Genomic DNA, 19,477 nt, shown 5'->3' on the forward strand with positions numbered 1-19,477 from the left:
TGCAATCTTTACAATCTATCTGCCCAGTACTTAAGGATACCTTTTGCCAAATGCATATAAGGGAGTACAACCTTCTGCACTCCCTTATATGCATTTTACAAAAGTATTTGGGCTTTATATTCAGCACTATTTAGCTGGCTGGGAGCAGCTCGCAGCTAGCTAAATAGTACAGAGCTGGCTATCCACCGATATTCAATGGGATTTCACCAGCTATCTCCTGCTGAATATCCGGTTCAGTGGATAACTAGTATCTGACTATGTCACATGACAGACAGTCACTGCCAATATTCAGCAGTCAACCAGCTGAGTTCAGCAGCCTGGGAGACTAGCTTAAATTGCAGGCCTATCTTTGTCCACTATGACTTAGCTGGCCAGCCTATGAATAAGCCGGCCAACCCCCTCCCCCCCACACACACAATTCAATGTCATTTGCCAGATATGGTACTGGCATTGAATTTTTGGGTTCACTGCGGACTGTAGGAGACAGCTGGCTCTCTCCTGCAGTCTGAATATTGGACGGTTTGTGTTCAGAGTATAGCATAAAGGTATAATACTGAAAGAGAAAAATCAACACTCTCTTCTGACCCACCTCAAAACGTTCCAACAATGGACAAATGGAATTTTCTCATTTATACAATGATTTCCTAAAGTGATTGTTTTGGCATCGCACAACCTGCCACAAACAGGTGATTAGATGGGATAATAAAATCAAACAGTGAAATAATGAGGTAGAAGCTGAATTATCTTACACAAGTGAGTCAGTGATATTTTTGACATTACAGTTTGTTGACATGTGATGAAGAGATGTTGATGTAGTTCTTTAAAAAGGTTGGGGAATAGTTCATAACTATGACCCAATGAAACTAAGGGTGAAACTCAAGCACAGTATCTTGTGGAAACACACTGAACAAACAGAGGGAGTCAATGGAAAGCTGGTGATAAGAGCCATTGCCCTTTCAGGAGTTCAGTCACAGAAGTGCTTATGTTACCATCAGAATAAGCTGAAATTAGCACAAGGGTATTGGTGAGCAAGAGGAAATCATGTCAGTGACAATATGCCAGGTGATGGGTTTTGTTGTTGCTGCTTTAGGCAGTGCTGGAATAATCACAGCTACTGCTCTGGATATGTGGAGTACCCAAGACTTGTACGATAACCCTGTCACTGCCGTTTTTCAGTACCAGGGTCTCTGGAGGAGCTGTGTCCGGCAGAGCTCTGGATTCACAGAATGTCGGCCATATTTCACCATCCTGGGGTTACCAGGTAAGAGGAACGACACAGAACAAAACCTCGATAGGTTTTAGAGAGTTACAAATCCATGGGTATAGTCAGATGACTGGACATTAGGTAGGGAAGTTGTAATTTAAATCCAGCAACAAAACTATGGAAAGCATTACCGACTAATATTAACCAGCAATCTAATTTTAAATGTTTCAAAAAAGATCTAAAGACTTATCTTTCTCAAGAATTTGTTTTGAATGATTCCTAAATATTGTAATACTTGTTTTTAATTTGTATCACCATAATTATTTATATAAACTACAATATACAAATAAAGATTATATTGTATTGCATTTTTCCAAAGTATATTTTTAGTTGCAAACACAATGAAAACATTAAATCTGAATGGGTCATGTTGCTACTGTTGCTACTTCTAATACAAGCATATGAAATATTAAATATCTCTATAAAACATTCAATAATATCTCTGTTAAAGGATTTAGAGGACAACTTTTTAAAAGAATTCACTTAATTATTTCTATAGTGCTAACAGACGTATACAGCTGAAGGTTAAATGCAGATCTTGTGAAAAGACATAGGGAACTTTCTCACTCTCACTTTTCTATTCATGTCTAGAATTGTTTTTTTTTTTTTTTGGGGGGGGGGACAGGTATGGTGTACTACAAAGTGGTTAATGCATATCTCTCAACCTCTAACATACAGTATTTTTGTATTGAGATCCTTAGGTTAGACACCAATGACCAAGAACAGCTATTTAATTTATTAATAAGTTTAGCCCTCAAAATAATCCTAAAATTCTGGAATGATGCATCTACTTTAAATTAAAATGGTTGAATCCTGTATGTCTAACTGCAAAATGTGAATAAGTAAATAAAATCTGACCTGGGCTCCACTGCAGATTTTTTTCCCAAAAAAGAAAAAAGCCAAAATGGGCGCAAATGGATAAAGGGGTGAATGGAAGTTTTTCTTGATAATCATGTATGATTTTTGTAAATCACCTAGGTTTAGGCAATGTACAAATTTTAAAATAAATAAATAAAATTAGGCAGGGACAATCTATTACATGTTAAATGTACAGCTCTGAGTATGCCTTTTAGAACTACAGAAATGATAAATAGAAGTCGTAGTAGAAACAGGAAATTCAATTTTGCCACTTTATTTGGTGACAGACATTGAATTTCTTTTTTTTTTTTTTTGGTTAGTTGAGATATAGCCAGCTAAGCCAATAATCATGAGCTGGCCAACTAAATCCTAGAGGCCGAATATAGACCTGCTGAACTTAGCTGGCCAGTTGCTTAATATTAACGGTGACCTGCTAAGTTGCATAACATAGTTATCAACCAGATGGGATTTTCCTGGCATCTCCATCAGAAAAAATAAAGGAAGATACACTGAGTCTGAATTGGACTACTTATTCCATCATCCCTGTTATTAAAATCTTAGGAGTCTATCTAGACCGGAATTTTTCTTTCAAAGCTCAGATTAATGCTTTGGTTAAAAAAAAAAAAAATTATGTTGTAGAAATTCCGGACTAACAGATCACAGGATTTTAACAGTGATTTTTGTGCATCCAGACCACAATCTCCATTCTTGTACCATCTTTACCAGAATTCCTACCTATATCATGCAACTCAGAAGTGCTCCATTCCCACAACCTAGCTCCCAATCTCTCCTATTGATTTCTCCTCCCCAGCCCTAGATCTCTGAACCAGATCTCACAATAAAACATTTCCTGCTAAAACAGTACAACACTGACCTTATCCCTCTTCCTTTGCCAGGATTGGGACAACATAGGCATCAACATTTTGCCTATGTTGGCACCCCCATATTCAGGTACCCCTGCAGTGCTTACCTCATATACTATGTTGCATCTGTCCTGCTAAATGCTAGCATTTTATACATTTACACATGTAAGGGCTCCTTTTACAAAGGTGTGTTAGGGCCTTAACACGCGGAATAGTGCACGCTAAATTGCCACATGCGCTAGCCGCTACCGCCTCCTTTTAAGCAGGCAGTAATTTTTCAGCTAAAAACACCAGCACACCTTAGTATAAGGTGCCCTAAGAATTGCATAAATGTGGGCACTTAGATTATAGAATTGTGCTTCACATGTAACTTGAATGAAAAACACTGATTTATAGTGAAAGTCATTTTAGGGGGGTTGCAGATGAAATGCAAGAAGAATGAACAATCTGTGTATAGGTTAGTGTAGACTTGTTCTTTTCCTTCTAGTGTTCCTGTCCTTTGATGGTTGAACTGCACTTAGACTGAGAGGAGAAATATCATCATCATTTCATCTCTTATTTATAGTATACCATTTTTTCCAAACATAGGATTCATAGTGATTTATTTCATAAAAAAGTACCATAATGTCAAAATACAATAACAAAATCATTAAATAAAGGGATGTGCAAAATGGTTTCTGCAGACAAACAAACGTAGAAACCACCTTGAAAATGGTCCTGGATCCTTTGCAGGTAAAAGTGTGTCATTTTCAATATGACATCCAAATCTCAGTTTGGATGTCTTGTGGAACATGTACAAAAATCATGTAGCAAAAATGACCATTTTCAAAACAGAAAAAGTCTTCATTTCAAAAAGGACCACACAGACATCACAGCAGAGCAGTGGGGCTCCCTAGGGGGCACAGCGGTGAACTTTAAATAATAATGCCCAGAAACACATCTCACTATAACCCTCTTATAGTGTATGATGAGCCCTCCAAAATCCACCCCAAACCCACTGTACACCATACCAATCGCCCTTATGCCTGCAGGTGCCACCTATATGTAGGTACAGTGGGATATGACTTGGTTTTGGAAGGCTCACATATTCCATCATAAGTTTGGTAGTAAGAGTAAGATATAGGCCTGACCTATCTCTATAATGTATTATACTGCCCACTAGGCTACTCCAGGAACCTGCTTTCTGCTCTAATAGTTCTGCCCATAACATCTGAAGCTGTGACACAGGCAGATATGTATTCTTTCATTCACATTTGGGGGGGCTGGAAGGGGGTCAGTTACCACTGGGGGGTATAACAGTTCATGGCTTCATCCCTCCAGTAGTCATCTGGTCAGTTTGGGCACCTTTTTAGCACTTATTAATTGTTAAAACAGGTCTAGCCCCAAACATCCAAATTGTGCCCTGGACGTTTTCTAAAATCTTTGATTATTGCAGAAAAATATCCAAATCATAAACATACCCTAGTCCTATCCAAACCACACATCCAACATGCCCCCTTCATATTTAGGCACTCTGCAGACAACCACAATAGAAATCCATATACAAAATCCTTTTCAAAGATAGCAAATTGCAGTGATGAAGCAAACGGTGCGGGGAGGCCAGGGGGAACACGGAGGCCTTCCCGGGAGGGGGGGGGGGCGGTCCTTCGGGGAGGCCAGCGGGGAAACCGGACGCCAGGGAGGGGGGGAAGCCAGAGACCAGCACAGCAGCACTTCCCGACTGACTCTTCCTCCTCCCCTTTAAAGCAGGTGCAGCGGCGGCCGGCCAGCAAGAGCAGCGCTGCCGCTCCTGCTTTAGGGGGCAAAGGGGGAGGGTCAGATGAATCGGGAAGCCAATTTTGGGGGGATTTTAAATCAATTCGAATCGATTCATTCGAAGTGAATCAGTGAACCCGATTCGAATCGTGAATCGGGCAGCACTAGTCTGCATTATTGTTTGAGTTGCAGTAGTAGATTGTCAAACCATTTGTCTGAGCGTCTGCAGATTCTGATTTTTGTTTGTGATTGTATTATGTCTTCAAGGATGTTAGTGCTTAGGGTGCATCAGTGGTAAATGAAGTCTTTTGGGTTTCCCTCTTGTATCATGGTATAGAGAGATAGATCTCTTTCTATTTCTCCCATCGCACCTTCAGTGCATGCAATGGTAGTTCCTCCTCCACAGCCTTCCCACTATCGATTGGGACCTCAAGGCTCTGTCCTGGGACCACTCCTTTTCTCAATCTACACTTGCTCACTTGAAGCACTGATCTCTTCCCACGGCCAGTATCACCTCTATGCTGATAACTCCCAGATCTACCTCTCTGTGCCAAATATCTCTACTAAAACCCAGACCAGAGTCTCAGTTTGCCTGTCTGACATTGTCACCTGGATGTTTTACCACCATCTAAAATTGAATATGGCTAAAACAGAGCTGCTCATCTTCCCACTTAAACCCACCTCTCCACTTCCCTCATTCTCCGTCTCTGTGGACTACACTCTCATCCTTTCTGTTTTCTCTGCTCATAATCTCAGGGTCATCTTTGACTCCTCTCTCTCCTTCACCATCCAGATACAACATATTGCTAAAACCTGCCACTTCTTCCTCTCTAATATTAACAAAATCCATCCCTTCCTCTCTGAGCACACTACCAAAACACTTATCCATGCTCACTGCAATGCACTACTCTCAGGCCTTCCATTTAATAATAATAATAATAATAATAACTTTATTTTTGTATACCACAGTACCAGAATAGTTCAGAGCAGTTTACATGACAAGAGACTGTACATCTACAGCGAAATTTACAAATAAGTCAATCAATCAATATAACTTAGCAAGTCGGGAGCAGGCAAGAAGGAGATAGAGAGGTTATAAACAAGTTAATCGGCGTGGCTTAGGAAGTCGGGTGCAGGTAGGTAGGAGGTGCAGGTAGGGAGGAGGCAGGTAGGTGGGAGGTACAGGAAGGTGGGAGGTACAAAGCATAGTTAAAAGTAGAGTTACAAGGAAGGTGGGAGTCAGAGATATTTGTCAAAGAGATAAGTTTTAATTGACTTCCTGAAAGTTTGGTAGGAGGGAGAATTAGAGATGAGAGTGGATAGACATTTGTTCCATTTGCATGCCTGGAACGCCAGGGATCTGTCAAGGAATCTCTTGTAGATGCAGCACTTTAGGGATGGGAAGGCAAACAAGTGGGCGTTATGTGTGCGGGTGGGGCCAGAACGGACAAAGTGATCTGATAGGTAGATTGGAGACGAGCCTGTTAGGGTTTTGAAGCAGAGGCAAGCAAATTTGAAGATAATCCTTGCCTCCATAGGCAGCCAGTGCAGTTTTGTGTAGAAGGGGCTTATATGGTCAGATTTTTTGAGATTATAGATGAGTCGAACGGCTGCATTCTGAACGAGTCTTAAGCGTTTGATGGTTTTTTTTAATGAACCTATGTAGATGATATTACAGTAGTCTAGGATGCTCAGGATTAGTGATTGGACCAGTAATCGGAAGGAGAAGAAGTCAAAGTAGTGTTTGATGGTGTGGAGTTTCCAGAGGGTACCAAAACATTTTTTAATCTGAGCATTGGTGTGGACTTCGAAAGTAAGGCAGCAGTCCAGGATGACTCCAAGGATTTTGATTGTGGGGTTAATTGGGTAGTCTAAACCGTTAAGTTTCAGGGAGGTGTTTGTTAGCTTGTTGTTGGGACTGGCCAGGAAAATTTTGTTTTTTTCTGGGTTCAGCTTTAATTTGAATTGAGTGGCCCATTGTTCTATCTTGGTGAGGATGGATGAGGTGAATTGTTCAATCTCTTGGGAAAGCGAGGTAATGGGAATGATAATAGTGATGTCATCTGCGTAGATATATGATTTCAGTTTTAGGTTGGATAGCATATGACCTAGCGAGGCCATGTAGACATTGAATAGAGAGGGTGAAAGAGGGGAGCCCTGAGGAACTCCACAGGGATTGTGCCAGGGTTGGGAGAAGGTCCCATTGAAGTGTACTTGGTAAGAGCGGTTTTTTAGAAATCCTATAAACCAGTTTAGGACCTGACCGGAGATGCCGATGGAGTCAAGGCATCTGAGTAGAATGTCATGGTCAACCAGGTCGAAGGCACTGCTCAGGTCAAACTGGAGTATCAAGGCACTTTTTCCCAGAGAGAATAAGTGGAGGAGGTAATTAATCAGAGAGGCTAAGACAGTTTCTGTGCTGTGATTTGGGCGGAAGCCAGACTGGGAATCATGGAGAATGTTGAACTTCTCAAGGTGGTTCATGAGTTCGTGATTGAATAGGCCTTCCGTAATTTTTTGGAATAGCGGTATGTTGGCGATGGGTCTATAATTGGAAGCCAAGGAGGTAGAATCCTTGGGGTTTTTTATAATCGGGGATACAAGGATGTGGCAGAGTTCTTTCGGGAAATGGCCGGTGAACAAGCAAAAGGATATCCAGTTGAGGAGTTCAATTTTGAATGAGGGAGGGGCAGATTTCATGATGGAGGGGGGACAGCTATCTAGTAGGCAGTTTGAATTTGCATATTTGGAGTAGAGCTTGCGGAATAGGTTCCAGTCTGGGCTTTCAAAGTGGTTCCAGGTCATGTCTGCTATTGAACTATCAGGTCCTAGGGTCAGTTGATTGATTGTAAGGTCTGTACTGGGGATTATGAGAGACGATTTCAGAGTGTGAATTTTATTGGTAAAATAGTCGGCTAGGGTAGTGGCGGAGGATGGGAGGTCTGAGTTGGAGTGTTTGAGTTGGTCAATATTGAATAGTGAGTTGACTATTTTGAAAAGTTCTTTGCTGAGGGAGAATTGATTAATTGGGAGTAGTATTTAGAGCGCTTTTCTTTGATGATTCTTTGACTTTTAGTCGCCAGTTGAATCTGACATAATCTGTTTCGGTCTTGCGCCATGTTCTTTCTAATTTATGTACTTCTCGTTTTAAAGTTATAAGGTCAGCATCGAACCAGCTGTCTGAGGGACGGAGAGTTTTTTTGCGAAGTTTCAGTGACGCGATTTCGTTTAGAGTCTGAATGCTGAAATTATTCCAATCACGTATGAAATTAGGTTCTGGATTGGGGCTGGAAGGTGGGCTATAGTGAGACCAGAAGTCTGTTAGGTTTAATTGGCCTCTTGACCAGAATATCTTTTTAGGGTTGGTCCTAGTTTCCATTTCAGGTGGTCCGACCAAGGCGTATTAGCCCATGTTTCTCCTATGAGGCATAAGCTGGGGGTGGTAGGGACATTGGAGAGAAAGGTGATCAGGTCGAGGTGGTGACCTTTCCTATGGGTGGAAGTCAGGGGAGGCTTGGAGAAACCTAGCGAGGTAAGGAAGGAGAAGGGGTCAGCTACATTGGAGTTCTCTTCCTGTTCGAGGTGTAAGTTAACATCACCGGCAAGGAGATTGTGGGTGCCGGCTATCGAATTTGTAAGGAGGAATTCATAGAAGTCATCTTTTGCTTTGTTCCATTTGTTGGGGGGTATATAGAATGTAGTGACGATTAGGTTGTCTTTACAGTCAGTTTTGGATATTTTGCATGTGAGAATTTCCAGGTCATTAGTTAGTTTGGAGTCTAGGATTTGGAAATCAAAGTGGTCTCTTAGAATTATTGCTAGGCCGCCGCCTCTTTTACAGTTTCTAGATAGGGGAATGATTTTGTAGTCTGGTGGGAGGATTTCCCTAATGATTGCATCCTGATCGGAAATTAACCAAGTTTCTGTTAGAAGAAGGATGTCTAGGTGGGTTTCTTCTAGCCAGTCTTTGATTAGTTGAGATTTGTTCCTGACTGAGCGGATGTTCAGGTATGCCCTGGAGAAGATGAATTGTTCTAGAGGAGGGGGGTGCTCAGTATGTTGTAGGTTCTTTAGGGATTGGATTCTTTTGGGTCTTGGCCTGGAGGAATGGCGAGAGGTGTTGACAACAGAGATTAGGAAAGGGCCAGATTCTGTATAGTTATGAAGGAAACGAAAGGAGCGAAGAGGTTTGTCAGGCCCCGATATTCTATTCCATGTAGGGTAAGTTGGGATGGGTTCGAAGGCTAAAATTATTGAAATCCAACTTCTAGAGCCTAGTAGGTAGAGGAAGAGACAGGCTAAGAGCTTTTGTGTAGGGTTGTTCATGTTGGAGCTGGGGTGGAGGGGGAGGGGTGGGGAAGTGATTAAGAGAATGAGTAAGGGAAGAGACTAAGTGGTAGCATAAGAAGAGTTGCAGACTGGGTTGTCTGTGAGGACTTTACCTAAAACAGACTGTACTTAAAACAGACTTAGTATATCTCAACAGTATAGGCAGACTTAGGTAAGATAGGCATGTGAGATCTTGTCAGATTGGTAGAGACTTGGGTGTGGACGTAGATGATTATAAGGTAAGCAGTCTTTGCATAAACAGAGTAAGCATATACAGAATATACATATATTTAGTTATCTCACTCCCTTCCAATCTGTACAGGATTTGGCTGCTTGACTCATTTTCTGGGAGAGCTGCTATACTCGTTACCCTTCTCCTAAAGTCACTTCATTGGCTTCACATCTGTTTCCGAATTCAATTCAAACTCCTCTTACTGACCTACAAATGCACTCACTCAGCTGCCCCTCACTATCGCTCCTTGCTTTTCTTCCCATGTGTTCCCCCATGCAGTGGCGCAGTAAGTGGAGTGTGAGGAGGGTGGTACACCTCGGGCATGGTCTTACTCAGGGCACTGGCACCCCTCCTCCTCTCTGCCCCCCTTCTCACTCCTCCCCCCTGCCATGCACATGTCCTCGTGCCCCTTCCCCATACCTTTTTATCTTCAGCACAAGTCTGCCCCAGTTAGATTATAAGCTCTTCTGAGCAGGGACTGTTTATAAATGTTAACATGTAAAGTGCTGTGTACGCCTTTCAGCGCTATATAAATGGTAAGTAGTTGTAGTAATAGATCTTGGAGTCATCAGCAAAGAGGTGATATTGAAAACCTTGGGTGGAGATCAGTGCACTGAGAGAGGATAGTGGGATAGCAGTGGAGTATGATCTACCATTGCATATACTGAATGTGTGATGAGAGAGATAGGAAGAAAACCAAGAGAGAACAGAACCCTGGAATCCCAGTGAAGATAGCATATTGAGGAGTTGGTGTTGATCAACAGTGTCAAAAACAGCAGATAGATCAAGAAGGATAAGAATAGAATAGAGGTCTTTGGTTTCCAATTTCACATTATATTGCCCCTTAGAACTCCTGAAAATGTACTTAAGAGACTTTGCAATATACTCAGGTGGGAATCTTTTTCGCCAGACAACTTGTACTATGTTCCAAGGAGTACTAAAGTCACCACCAGAGAAGAAAGAGACCTAGATAGGCTGGTATCTCCTGACAGTCTAAATATTTCTCAATTTTTAGAGTCTTCCAAACAGGTGATAGAAAAGAGAGCCACTTTGTTGGTGATCTTTAAAATGGAAATTGAGAAGCAATGTATTCTAAAGCTTTATTCTGAGAAAAAACAAGCTCTGTTTTGTGGACAAAAAATAAAAATGTTTCCTGATATGTCCAAACAGACACAGGTTAGCAGGAAACAGTTCCTACTGTCCAAGCCTAAGGTATTGGCGGTGGGAGTGAGTTTTTTCCTAAAGTTTCCTTGTAAGTCTCTTATTACTTATAACAATGATAAATATGGGGGATTTTTGACCCATCACAGTTAGATACTTTTTGAAGGATAAACCAATTTTGAAATGCCACACGTGCTAGCCGCTACCGCCTCCTCTTGAGCAGGTGGTAGTTTTTCAGATAGCATGTCCTATAGTGCGCTCTAATCTGGTGCATGCGCTAAAATGCTAGCGCACCTTTGTAAAAGGAGCCCTAATTTTGAGGTTGTAGGGAATTAACGACAAAAGAAAGAAAGAAATAGGCCAAGTTTGCCTGTTAATGGGTTAGAAAATTTTCCTGAGTTGTTTGTTAAATGTGGTTCCAATTATGTGGACTAGAATATTTTCTTTTTGTTGGATGTTTTGGTGAAATGACTGTATAATTTTCCTGATTTTTTGTTATAATTGTAACATATATCAATCAATCAATCAATCAATCAATAAAAAGAATAGAGGCCTTTGGAGACTTTAGCAAGGGAATGTAGTGGGTCAAGAGAATGTGGTGGGTCAAGAATAGCTTGAGATGAAAGGAAGTCCAGGCAACAGCAGTGAATAGCTTGGATAAGGAGGGCGATGGGGCAATATTTGGAAGGGCATGTGAGTTCTAGTGAAGGATTTTTGAGGAGAGGTGCAACTATGGTATGTCTGAAGACATTGGGAACAGTTGCAGTGTAGAGTGATAGTCTGAGGATGTGACAGGAGGGATGACAGTGGGAGAGATAGTCCTGAGCAGGTGGGTGGAAATTGGATCAGAGGAGTAGGTGGGTTTGGAGGAGGAAAAAAAATCTGTAGTTTCCTCTTCAGTGATTTCAGAAAAAGAGGCAAAGGTGGCAGGTGTTGAAGGAAGGTTGACAGAAGGACAGATGGAAGGGGGGTGGGGGGAGATGACCTGGTTGAGAACTCAAGATGAATTTTCTAAACCTTGTTGTAGAAGAGCTCATCTATAGCCTGAGGAAAAAGTGAAGGAGGAATTGGAGGTGAGAGCACTTTGCATAGAGAGTTTAGTGTGGCAAAGGGATGGCGAGAGTTAGAGCTAAGAAAGTTAGTTAAATGGGTTTTTGGCAAGTGAGAGAGCAAACTGGAAGGATGTCAGCAGGAATTTGAATTTGTATGAAGTCAGCATGTATGTGTGATTTAAGCCTGTGACGAGTCAAGCGGTCATTTTCCCATCACATTTCCAGGACCTGCAGTGTTCCGGGCCAGGTTTTCTAACAACCCTCTCTGTATTTATACACATATACACTTCTAGGCCCTCTTAAAGGTATAATGAACACATTTATTGGTGTACAGGACTTAAGTCTGTTCCTTCACAAGTTCAGAGAAACCAAAACTCGATACTTTAAGTTCAGTCTCTTAGTCCAGTGTAACAATTTGTTCTATAGACAGTTTCAATTTCCATTCAGTACTTAATCAGTTAATCAGCTCTTAGCAATTTCAAAACCTCAGCCACACCAGATATTAGCTGTTCCTTTCAAAGCAGTGTTAGGCTCTTCAACGCACAGCCTCAACCAAATAATAATTGGCTTACCTTAGCCAGCATCTTTACTGTCCAAGCTTCCAATACATTCAGCAGGCTTCTCATCCAGCCAAGCACAACACCACTCACCATACCAGCTCTTCCATGTTTCAAGTTTATTTAAAATTTTTTATACTGCTCAATGAGATTTCTGAGCAGTGTACAATAAAAATACAGTTTTTGACAGATAAAACAAGGTTAGAACTTGACAATCAATCCAAGCAATCCTTATCAGTCTTCTAAGCAATCCTTATCAGTCTCCTTAACCCATGGCTTCTGAGCCTTCTCTGCTCAGGGAAGTCTCTTTCTGGAGGCTCTCACCTTCCCTCTCCTGGGGATCTCCCAGAATGAATTCTAGACTTGGTATATGAAGCTCTTCCTGCCTGTGTTCCACCCCATAACTCAGCAGGGTAGCCTGTTCATGCAGTTCAGCACCACCTGTTGGATGAGGATTGAGCTCTGAGCTACAAAGCTCAATACATCTTGGACCCTGTAGTTCAATGCCACCTGCTGGATGAGGATTGAACTCTGAACTACAGAACTAAATGCATTCTGGATCCTGTAGGTTACCCACTAATTGGCCAGCGCCCTCTACTGCCCACCAACATAACAACATCACTCATGAGGGAGAATCCCCGACTCCCTCACAAAGCCAAAGATGATCAGAAGAACGGGCACAGGAATGCAGGTAGCAGATGTTGGAGGTCAGCGGAGGATGGGGTTTGGCGTGCCTTATAGGATGTAAAATGAGAGGCATGAGGATAACTAGAGCAGAGGAGAAAATGGTGTTATAGGAGAAGACAGCTTTAACCTCCTATGTTATACTCCCTTACTATCCTTTCTAATAATGTAGCTCCTTTCTCCTTCCCCTTCTTGTCTAGTCTGTCCATTGGCCTAGGGAGGAGTGGGAGGGCAGTCTTCCATGGTCACTGTCTTGGTGAGGGTGCAGGCACCTGTCCTCTCTGCCCCCTGTTCCTTCCCTGCAGCACTTGTGCTTTGATTCCCTTCCCCCTTACCTCTGTAACATTCCTGGTGTGAGTAGCAACCCTCAACCTGCTGTCGCACCAGTGTAGGCTCTTCCTCTGATGTCACTTCTTGGACCCACACCTAGGAAATGATATTGGAAAAAGAGCTGATGCTGGCATGACAACAGGTTAGGGGTTGCTGCTTGCACCAGGAAAATTACAGAGGTATGGGGAAGGGAAGCGGCATGCATGCAGCAGGAGGGGATGGGGAAGGAACATGTGGTGGTACGGGGGGTGTAGAAGAGGGTAGGGAAGGAGTGCCACCTCCCTGAGTGCCTCTCATCCTCACTATACCACTGAGTCTGTCTACCTTATTATATACTATTTTAGACTGTAAGCTGCTTAGATAGTTTGTCTCCTGGGCAGAATAGTAAATCTTAAATAAACTTTTAAGCTTTAGGTGAGAACAGGAAGAATTTGAGTCTATTGTATTTTTATTTGGAATATTTAATGTTATATTTTGTTGGGAATAGGGAGGATTGGTCTGTGGTTATTAATGCAATATGTTTAGGGGGTAATATTCATCTATGGTAGTCACTGGTCAGCCCTTTGATTTAAACACTGGTTACCATAATTTTTTAAACCTGGATATTCAGTGCTAGTATCCTGATACTTGCCACTGAATTTTCCAAGTAGAACCTGCTCCTTTTGAATATCAGTACCTTAGTTTTTAATGATTTCATTTTTATTTTAAACCATTTGTTTCTGATAATTAGTGATACAGCAAACAACCAAACAAATAAATAAATAGACATACAATAAAACAAATTCAAGCCCTGAGTATCTGTAAAAACTATTAGTTGTCAATTCAAATTCTTGAAGCACCGACTTTAGGGACAGAAGTTATCAGAATATTTTAGGAGGTAATCTATAAATAGACAATCATTAAACTGGACAAAAGAGACTATCTCTGAACATTTTGTATCTAAGACAGAACCAGTCAATGTTATTTGAACTAACCCCTCCCCCTTTTTACAAAACTACATGTTTTTTAGTGCAGACCAGCATATCAAATGTTCTGCGCGGCTCTCAACGCTCATAGAGTTCCTATGAGCGTCGGGAGCAGTGCAGAGCATTCAGTGCACCGGCCTGCCCTAAAAAAACGCTTCCATGGTTTTGTAAAAGGGGGGAGGGTAAATTCTACTCCACTGCCTTCTGTAGTTTGCATTCCTTATTTTCAAAATGAGAGAATAATGAGAAATCCCAGTTTGATAACAGTTGGGATTAAAATCACAGAATTGTTTCCTAACCAGATTTTCCTTCTTCTTCCAGTACAGCTTAGACACCCTGATTCATGATGAATATGGTTTTTTTTTTCAGCCATGTTTCAGGCCGTGAGAGCACTGATGATTGTTGGCATTGTTCTTGGAGTTATTGGATTGCTTATAGCCATCTTTGCCCTGAAATGTATTCATATTGGAAGCATGGAGGATGCTGCAAAGGCCAATATGACCCTAACTTCTGGGATCATGTTTATTGTTGCTGGTGAGTAAATGTGTGGATCAAGAATCTGTTCCATGGGAGTGACATTAATAAGTGTGTAATAGTATGTTTCCTATATAACCTGTGTATTGATAGTACCATACACTACATACAGTTAATCTCAGCCAAAAGGTTGAGAAGCAATAGTGTACTTCTCTATATTGTTATATGGAGGGATCCAGAGCTATAGGGGATATTTCAGCATGATGCCAGCAAGAGGAGATTATAGTTGAAAATTAGAGCACAGAAGCTGCTAGCTAGATTTATTGGGAATATTTAGATTTTTTTTAAGGGAAAGAGGTAGATCCAGCAGAAATTGATTCAGTGTTTCAATTTGATAGGCTCTGCTATAAAACTGCTGATAGGGATCTTGGTGAGTCACTGGGACTTTAATACCTCCCACCCTCCCCACATCGCATCATCGAAGTGGGCCGGCCTACCAAAGGCCCCGAGGCTGCCTCATGAAACCGTGGCTAAAATACTGCTTAGGGGCAGCTGTGTGCCGAAGTTAAAAGCACACAGAGCTGCCGCTAGCCTACATAGAGGAAACATTTGCTGTAGAGGGAAGGAGGGAAGGGAGTAGAGATGCTTCTGACAAGGGAGGGGAAGGGGCTTCTGCTGGCAGGGGAGAAGGGAAAGGGAAGGGATGAGAATTATTATTGGATAAAGGGAGGAGGAAAGGGAGAAGGGGTACTCCTGGACAAGGGAGGGGAAGGAGCTACTGCTGATAGGGGAGAAGGGAAAGGATGAGAATTACTGTTGGATAAGGGGAGAAGGAAAGAGAGAAGGGGTACTCCTGGACAAGGGAGGAGAAGGGGCTACTGCTGACAGGGGAGAAGGGGAAGGGAAAGGATGAGAATTACTCTGGACAAGGGAGGAGGAACATTGGAAGGAAACAGCTGGCAGGGAGATTAGAGGAGGGGCAGGAGTCAGGATGGAATGGAGAGATCAGATGAGGGAAAGGGGAGAGACAGAGGAATGACAAGGTAGAGAGAGATTGATGCTGGGAAGGTGGGTCAGATGAAAAATAAGGAAAGAGGGACAAAGATGCTAGATCTGGTGTAGGAGAGAGGGGCATAGAAAGAACGCAGATACCATATGGGAGGGGGAGGGGTAGAGGGCAGACAGTGAATGGAAGAAGCAGATGTTGGATTAAAGAGACAGATCATTCAGGCAGACGCTGGATGGAAGAAAGTGAAAAGACGATGAAAGCAGAAACCAGAGACGACAAAAGATAGAAAAAAATAATTTTATTTCTATCTTGTGATTAGAATACATCAGATTTAAAATATGTATCCTGCTAGAGCTGATGTTAGACATAACTGGGGAGTGCAAAGCCCAGGCAGTGCGTCTTTAGCTTCCAGCTGGCTTAGGGCTCTCTCTGACCAGGAGGCAGTTGCCCTAGTTGCACTCCCCCTAACACCATTCCTGCCATGTGTGACTGCGGTATTCTGTTAGCATGATATTTGTGTAGCATTCTATAATAACACTGCACAACAAAGTTTTTGCTTCCTGAACACTGCTGGGTGTTTCTTATAGAATTTTGGGTGCTGATCATGAATATTACATCAAAAATTACCCATCACGTACCATTTCAGAGAAATCTTCAATTTTGTCGTGATTTTTTCTTATATTTGGATGCAAACAATTTTTTCTCCCATAAGTGTCTTATCAACCAGGTATAACTGGAATATCTGTGGAGACCTCAAAGTCGTTGCTCTGTTACTAGGACTGCAGCTTGGCTATACAAAGTACTGCTGTTTCATCTGCGAATGGGACAGCCGAGACAGAGAGTCGCACTATTCTAGAAAGAACTGGCCACTCCGTAAAAAGTTAGTTCCAGGACAGAAAAATGTAGCACATGAATCGCTTGTTGACCCGACAAAGATATTTTTGCCTCCTCTTCACATTAAACTGGGACTCATGAAGAATTTTGTGAAAGCAATGAACAAGGAAGGGGAAGGTTTTCGTTATTTAAGACAGATGTTCCCAAGAATAACTGATGCCAAGATCAAAGAGGGTATTTTTGTTGGCCCCCAGATCAGACATGTTATGAGTGACAAGCGATTTGAAGATCTGTTAGTTGGGCCGGAAAAAATTGGCTGGAAAGCCTTGAAAGACGTTGTTGACAATTTTCTGGGCAATTACAGAGCCCCAAACTACATTCAGCTGGTAGACAAACTTCTCAAAGCATACAAGAGAATGAAGTGCAATATGTCACTCAAGATTCATTTCCTCCATTCACACTTGGACTTCTTCCCCGCAAATCTCGGTGCTGTGAGTGACGAGCACGGTGAAAGGTTTCATCAAGACATAGCTACGATGGAGAAACGATACCAGGGCAATTGGAATCCGTCAATGCTTGCCGACTATTGTTGGATGCTACAACGTGATGCACCAGACACTGAATATAAAAGAAACTCGGGAGCAAAACACTTTTAATTCTGTTTCATTTAGTCGCTTGTGCGAAACGTAAACTTGACTATATATTTTATTGTCAGTAAACATAAAAATGTCTATTTCTCATAGTTCTTACGTGATGCAGTAAAACCAAAACCATATTTGAGCATACCAAGTTGGTACCTGTCATAATCACCAAAAACTTTTCAGGAATCAAGACTTAACCAAAAAATTGTTGTGCAGTGTAATTTGGCTTATTCAGTTTTCTTGATAGTAGAGGGGATATATGTGAAGGGGAGGGGAGACGGGGTTTTTGTTGATCCTTGCCCTGTATTATTTATATTTATAAAATGACAATTGTACAGAATATTGTTTCTTTTTATACTTTAATAAAATATGTTCAATATAAAATCATAACTATTTGAGGCGTGTGCGGATGGGATCAGATGGTTAATGGGACCGAGCTCGCGAGGACAGGGTGGCAATGGGGTTTTTAAAAATTTCAGTCTTATTAGTTTGCCGATCCACAAAATAATTATTTTATTTCCGCCGGTCCATAGGTGTAAAAAGGTTGAAGAACACTGATCTAGAGGGTCACTTCAGCCAAGCAGTATTGTAAAATTTATTTTCTTAATGGTCAACACTCCCTCCATCCCATTCTAGTGAGCAATGGAGTACCACATGTGAGAATATGCTGCCTGTTTGTCCTGGGATAAAGCACAGTTATTTATCATAACAGATGTTATCCAGGGACAGCAGGTAGATATTTTTACAACCCACTGACCTTCCCTGGTTGGCTTCTTAGCTTGCTTATGGAACTGAGGAGCTGCGAGCCTGCATCAGGCAGGAAGGCATTTGCACATGCACGGTGCGAATGGGGAGGGGGAAGTGTAACTGTCCTTTACTGACACAGCAGACACAATCTACCCAGTGGTGTAGCAAGGGTGAGAGGTGCCCCTCCCCCATCTTCTTCTCTGACCCCCCACCTCCACCTGCTTCTTCCACACCAGTGTCTGCTCTTCCTCTGATGTCACTTCCTAGGCACGAGTCCAGGAAGTAATGTCCGAAGAAGAGCTGACGCTGGTGTGACAACAGGTTGGGGGGTTGCTGCTCACACCAGGAACATTACAGAGGTACAGGGGAAGAGAAGCAGAGTGAATGCAAAACAGTAGGGGTGGGAAAGGAGTGGGGGGCAGATGCACCCTCACCAATACAGTGCATGGGACAGACCACCCCCACCTCTCCCCCTTACTACACCACTGAATCTACCCAGTGTAAAGGCCACAGTCCCATGACCATGAGCAGCCCCGCAGGTAGCCTGGACCCACAATGAAGGAAGTTCCAATGTGAAATTGGAGAGAAAAGCCAATATTTCTCAGCTGGGTGGCCGATCTTTGGACCAGTGACTTGGACTGTCCAGGACCATTGGTGTTCTGGGGCCCTCTGGCTACTTTATTCTGCCTTGTTTCAGTGTGAGTGCAGAGGACAGTGTACGATATGCTTAATTGGGGGATAGTGGCCCTGGGGCAGTCCCAAAGATTCCCTGAGAAGGGAGAAACCCTGGATTGCCTTGGAAATGAGTACCCTCATCCCTTTAAGCGGGGTTCCTTAGCAGGCATGCAACCTATTAGTATTGAGTTGAGGGGGAGGGTATGTGAAAGATTCATGATTTACCTAAGGCTGCCTTTTGTCCTGATGCATAATCTCTGGGAACTACATGTCCCAGAGTGCCCTGAGCTCTTGGGTGTTGAGTCAGAGGGGTGGGACTCACTGAGAGGAATATTTCTGCCCCAAGCTGGATTCATGAGAGAGAGGTCCAAGAGGGGGAGTAGAGAGCCCAGAGGAAAAGAAGGTGCATGCAGAGGCCTTAGCCTATTCTGTGGCTATATTTGTAGTAGCTTATGTCTCATCTGTGGCTTTATGTGCAGTGATCTCTACCTCTTTTTTTCCTGATGTTCCTCTTCTATCCTAAGCCTTTCCCTTTTTAGGTCTGCTTCTTACCAGCTATTAAGGGCTTTTGTTTTTACAGCTTCTGCCTCCATTCTCAATTTAACAGACACGGAGATTGTAAATGATCTGTTGGAGTGGCTTGTTGACTGGCCTGAGTGGTCTGTTCTGAAACAGGTCCTGCAACTTTTAACTGAGTATCTGGAGGAGCCCAAATTTTGAGATTCAGTGTCTTTATCTTGGGCCTCTGAAAGCTTCTCTGACTCTTTAAGAATATTCTTTACCATGGTCTGACATGGCCCTTGGTAAGGTGACCATACATCCCATTTTCAACGGGACTGTCCCATTATGGGACTGACTGTCCCGTTGTCCCAACCCACCACTTTGGGACGTCAAAATGTCCCATTTTCAGGGACAGCGTCGCGAAGCTGTGCGCGGGGAAACGGATTGGCCATTGCTTCCCCTCCCTCCCCACTAACCATCCTCTCTCTCGGGCATCCTAGGGCTTGTAGTTTCTCCACGAATCTAGGGGTGGAAATGGTGAGCGTC

At 42.6% G+C, this 19,477-nt stretch overlaps 1 protein-coding gene across 2 annotated transcripts in view; it reads left to right on the forward strand.

Moving 5' to 3' along the window:
- Positions 1 to 978: 978 nt before the first annotated feature.
- CLDN18 (claudin 18) overlaps positions 979 to 19,477 on the forward strand; it is a 92,043-nt gene continuing 73,544 nt past the window's right edge. For both annotated transcript variants that reach the window (XM_033959257.1, XM_033959259.1), the window contains exons 1-2: positions 979 to 1,261; positions 14,420 to 14,584. In XM_033959257.1, coding sequence (XP_033815148.1) covers positions 1,042 to 1,261; positions 14,420 to 14,584 — 385 coding nt within the window. In that variant the 5' untranslated portion in view covers positions 979 to 1,041. The remainder of the gene's footprint in view (positions 1,262 to 14,419; positions 14,585 to 19,477) is intronic.

The sequence above is a fragment of the Geotrypetes seraphini genome, chromosome 9, assembly GCF_902459505.1.
Source record: "Geotrypetes seraphini chromosome 9, aGeoSer1.1, whole genome shotgun sequence".
Lineage (NCBI taxonomy): Eukaryota > Metazoa > Chordata > Amphibia > Gymnophiona > Dermophiidae > Geotrypetes > Geotrypetes seraphini.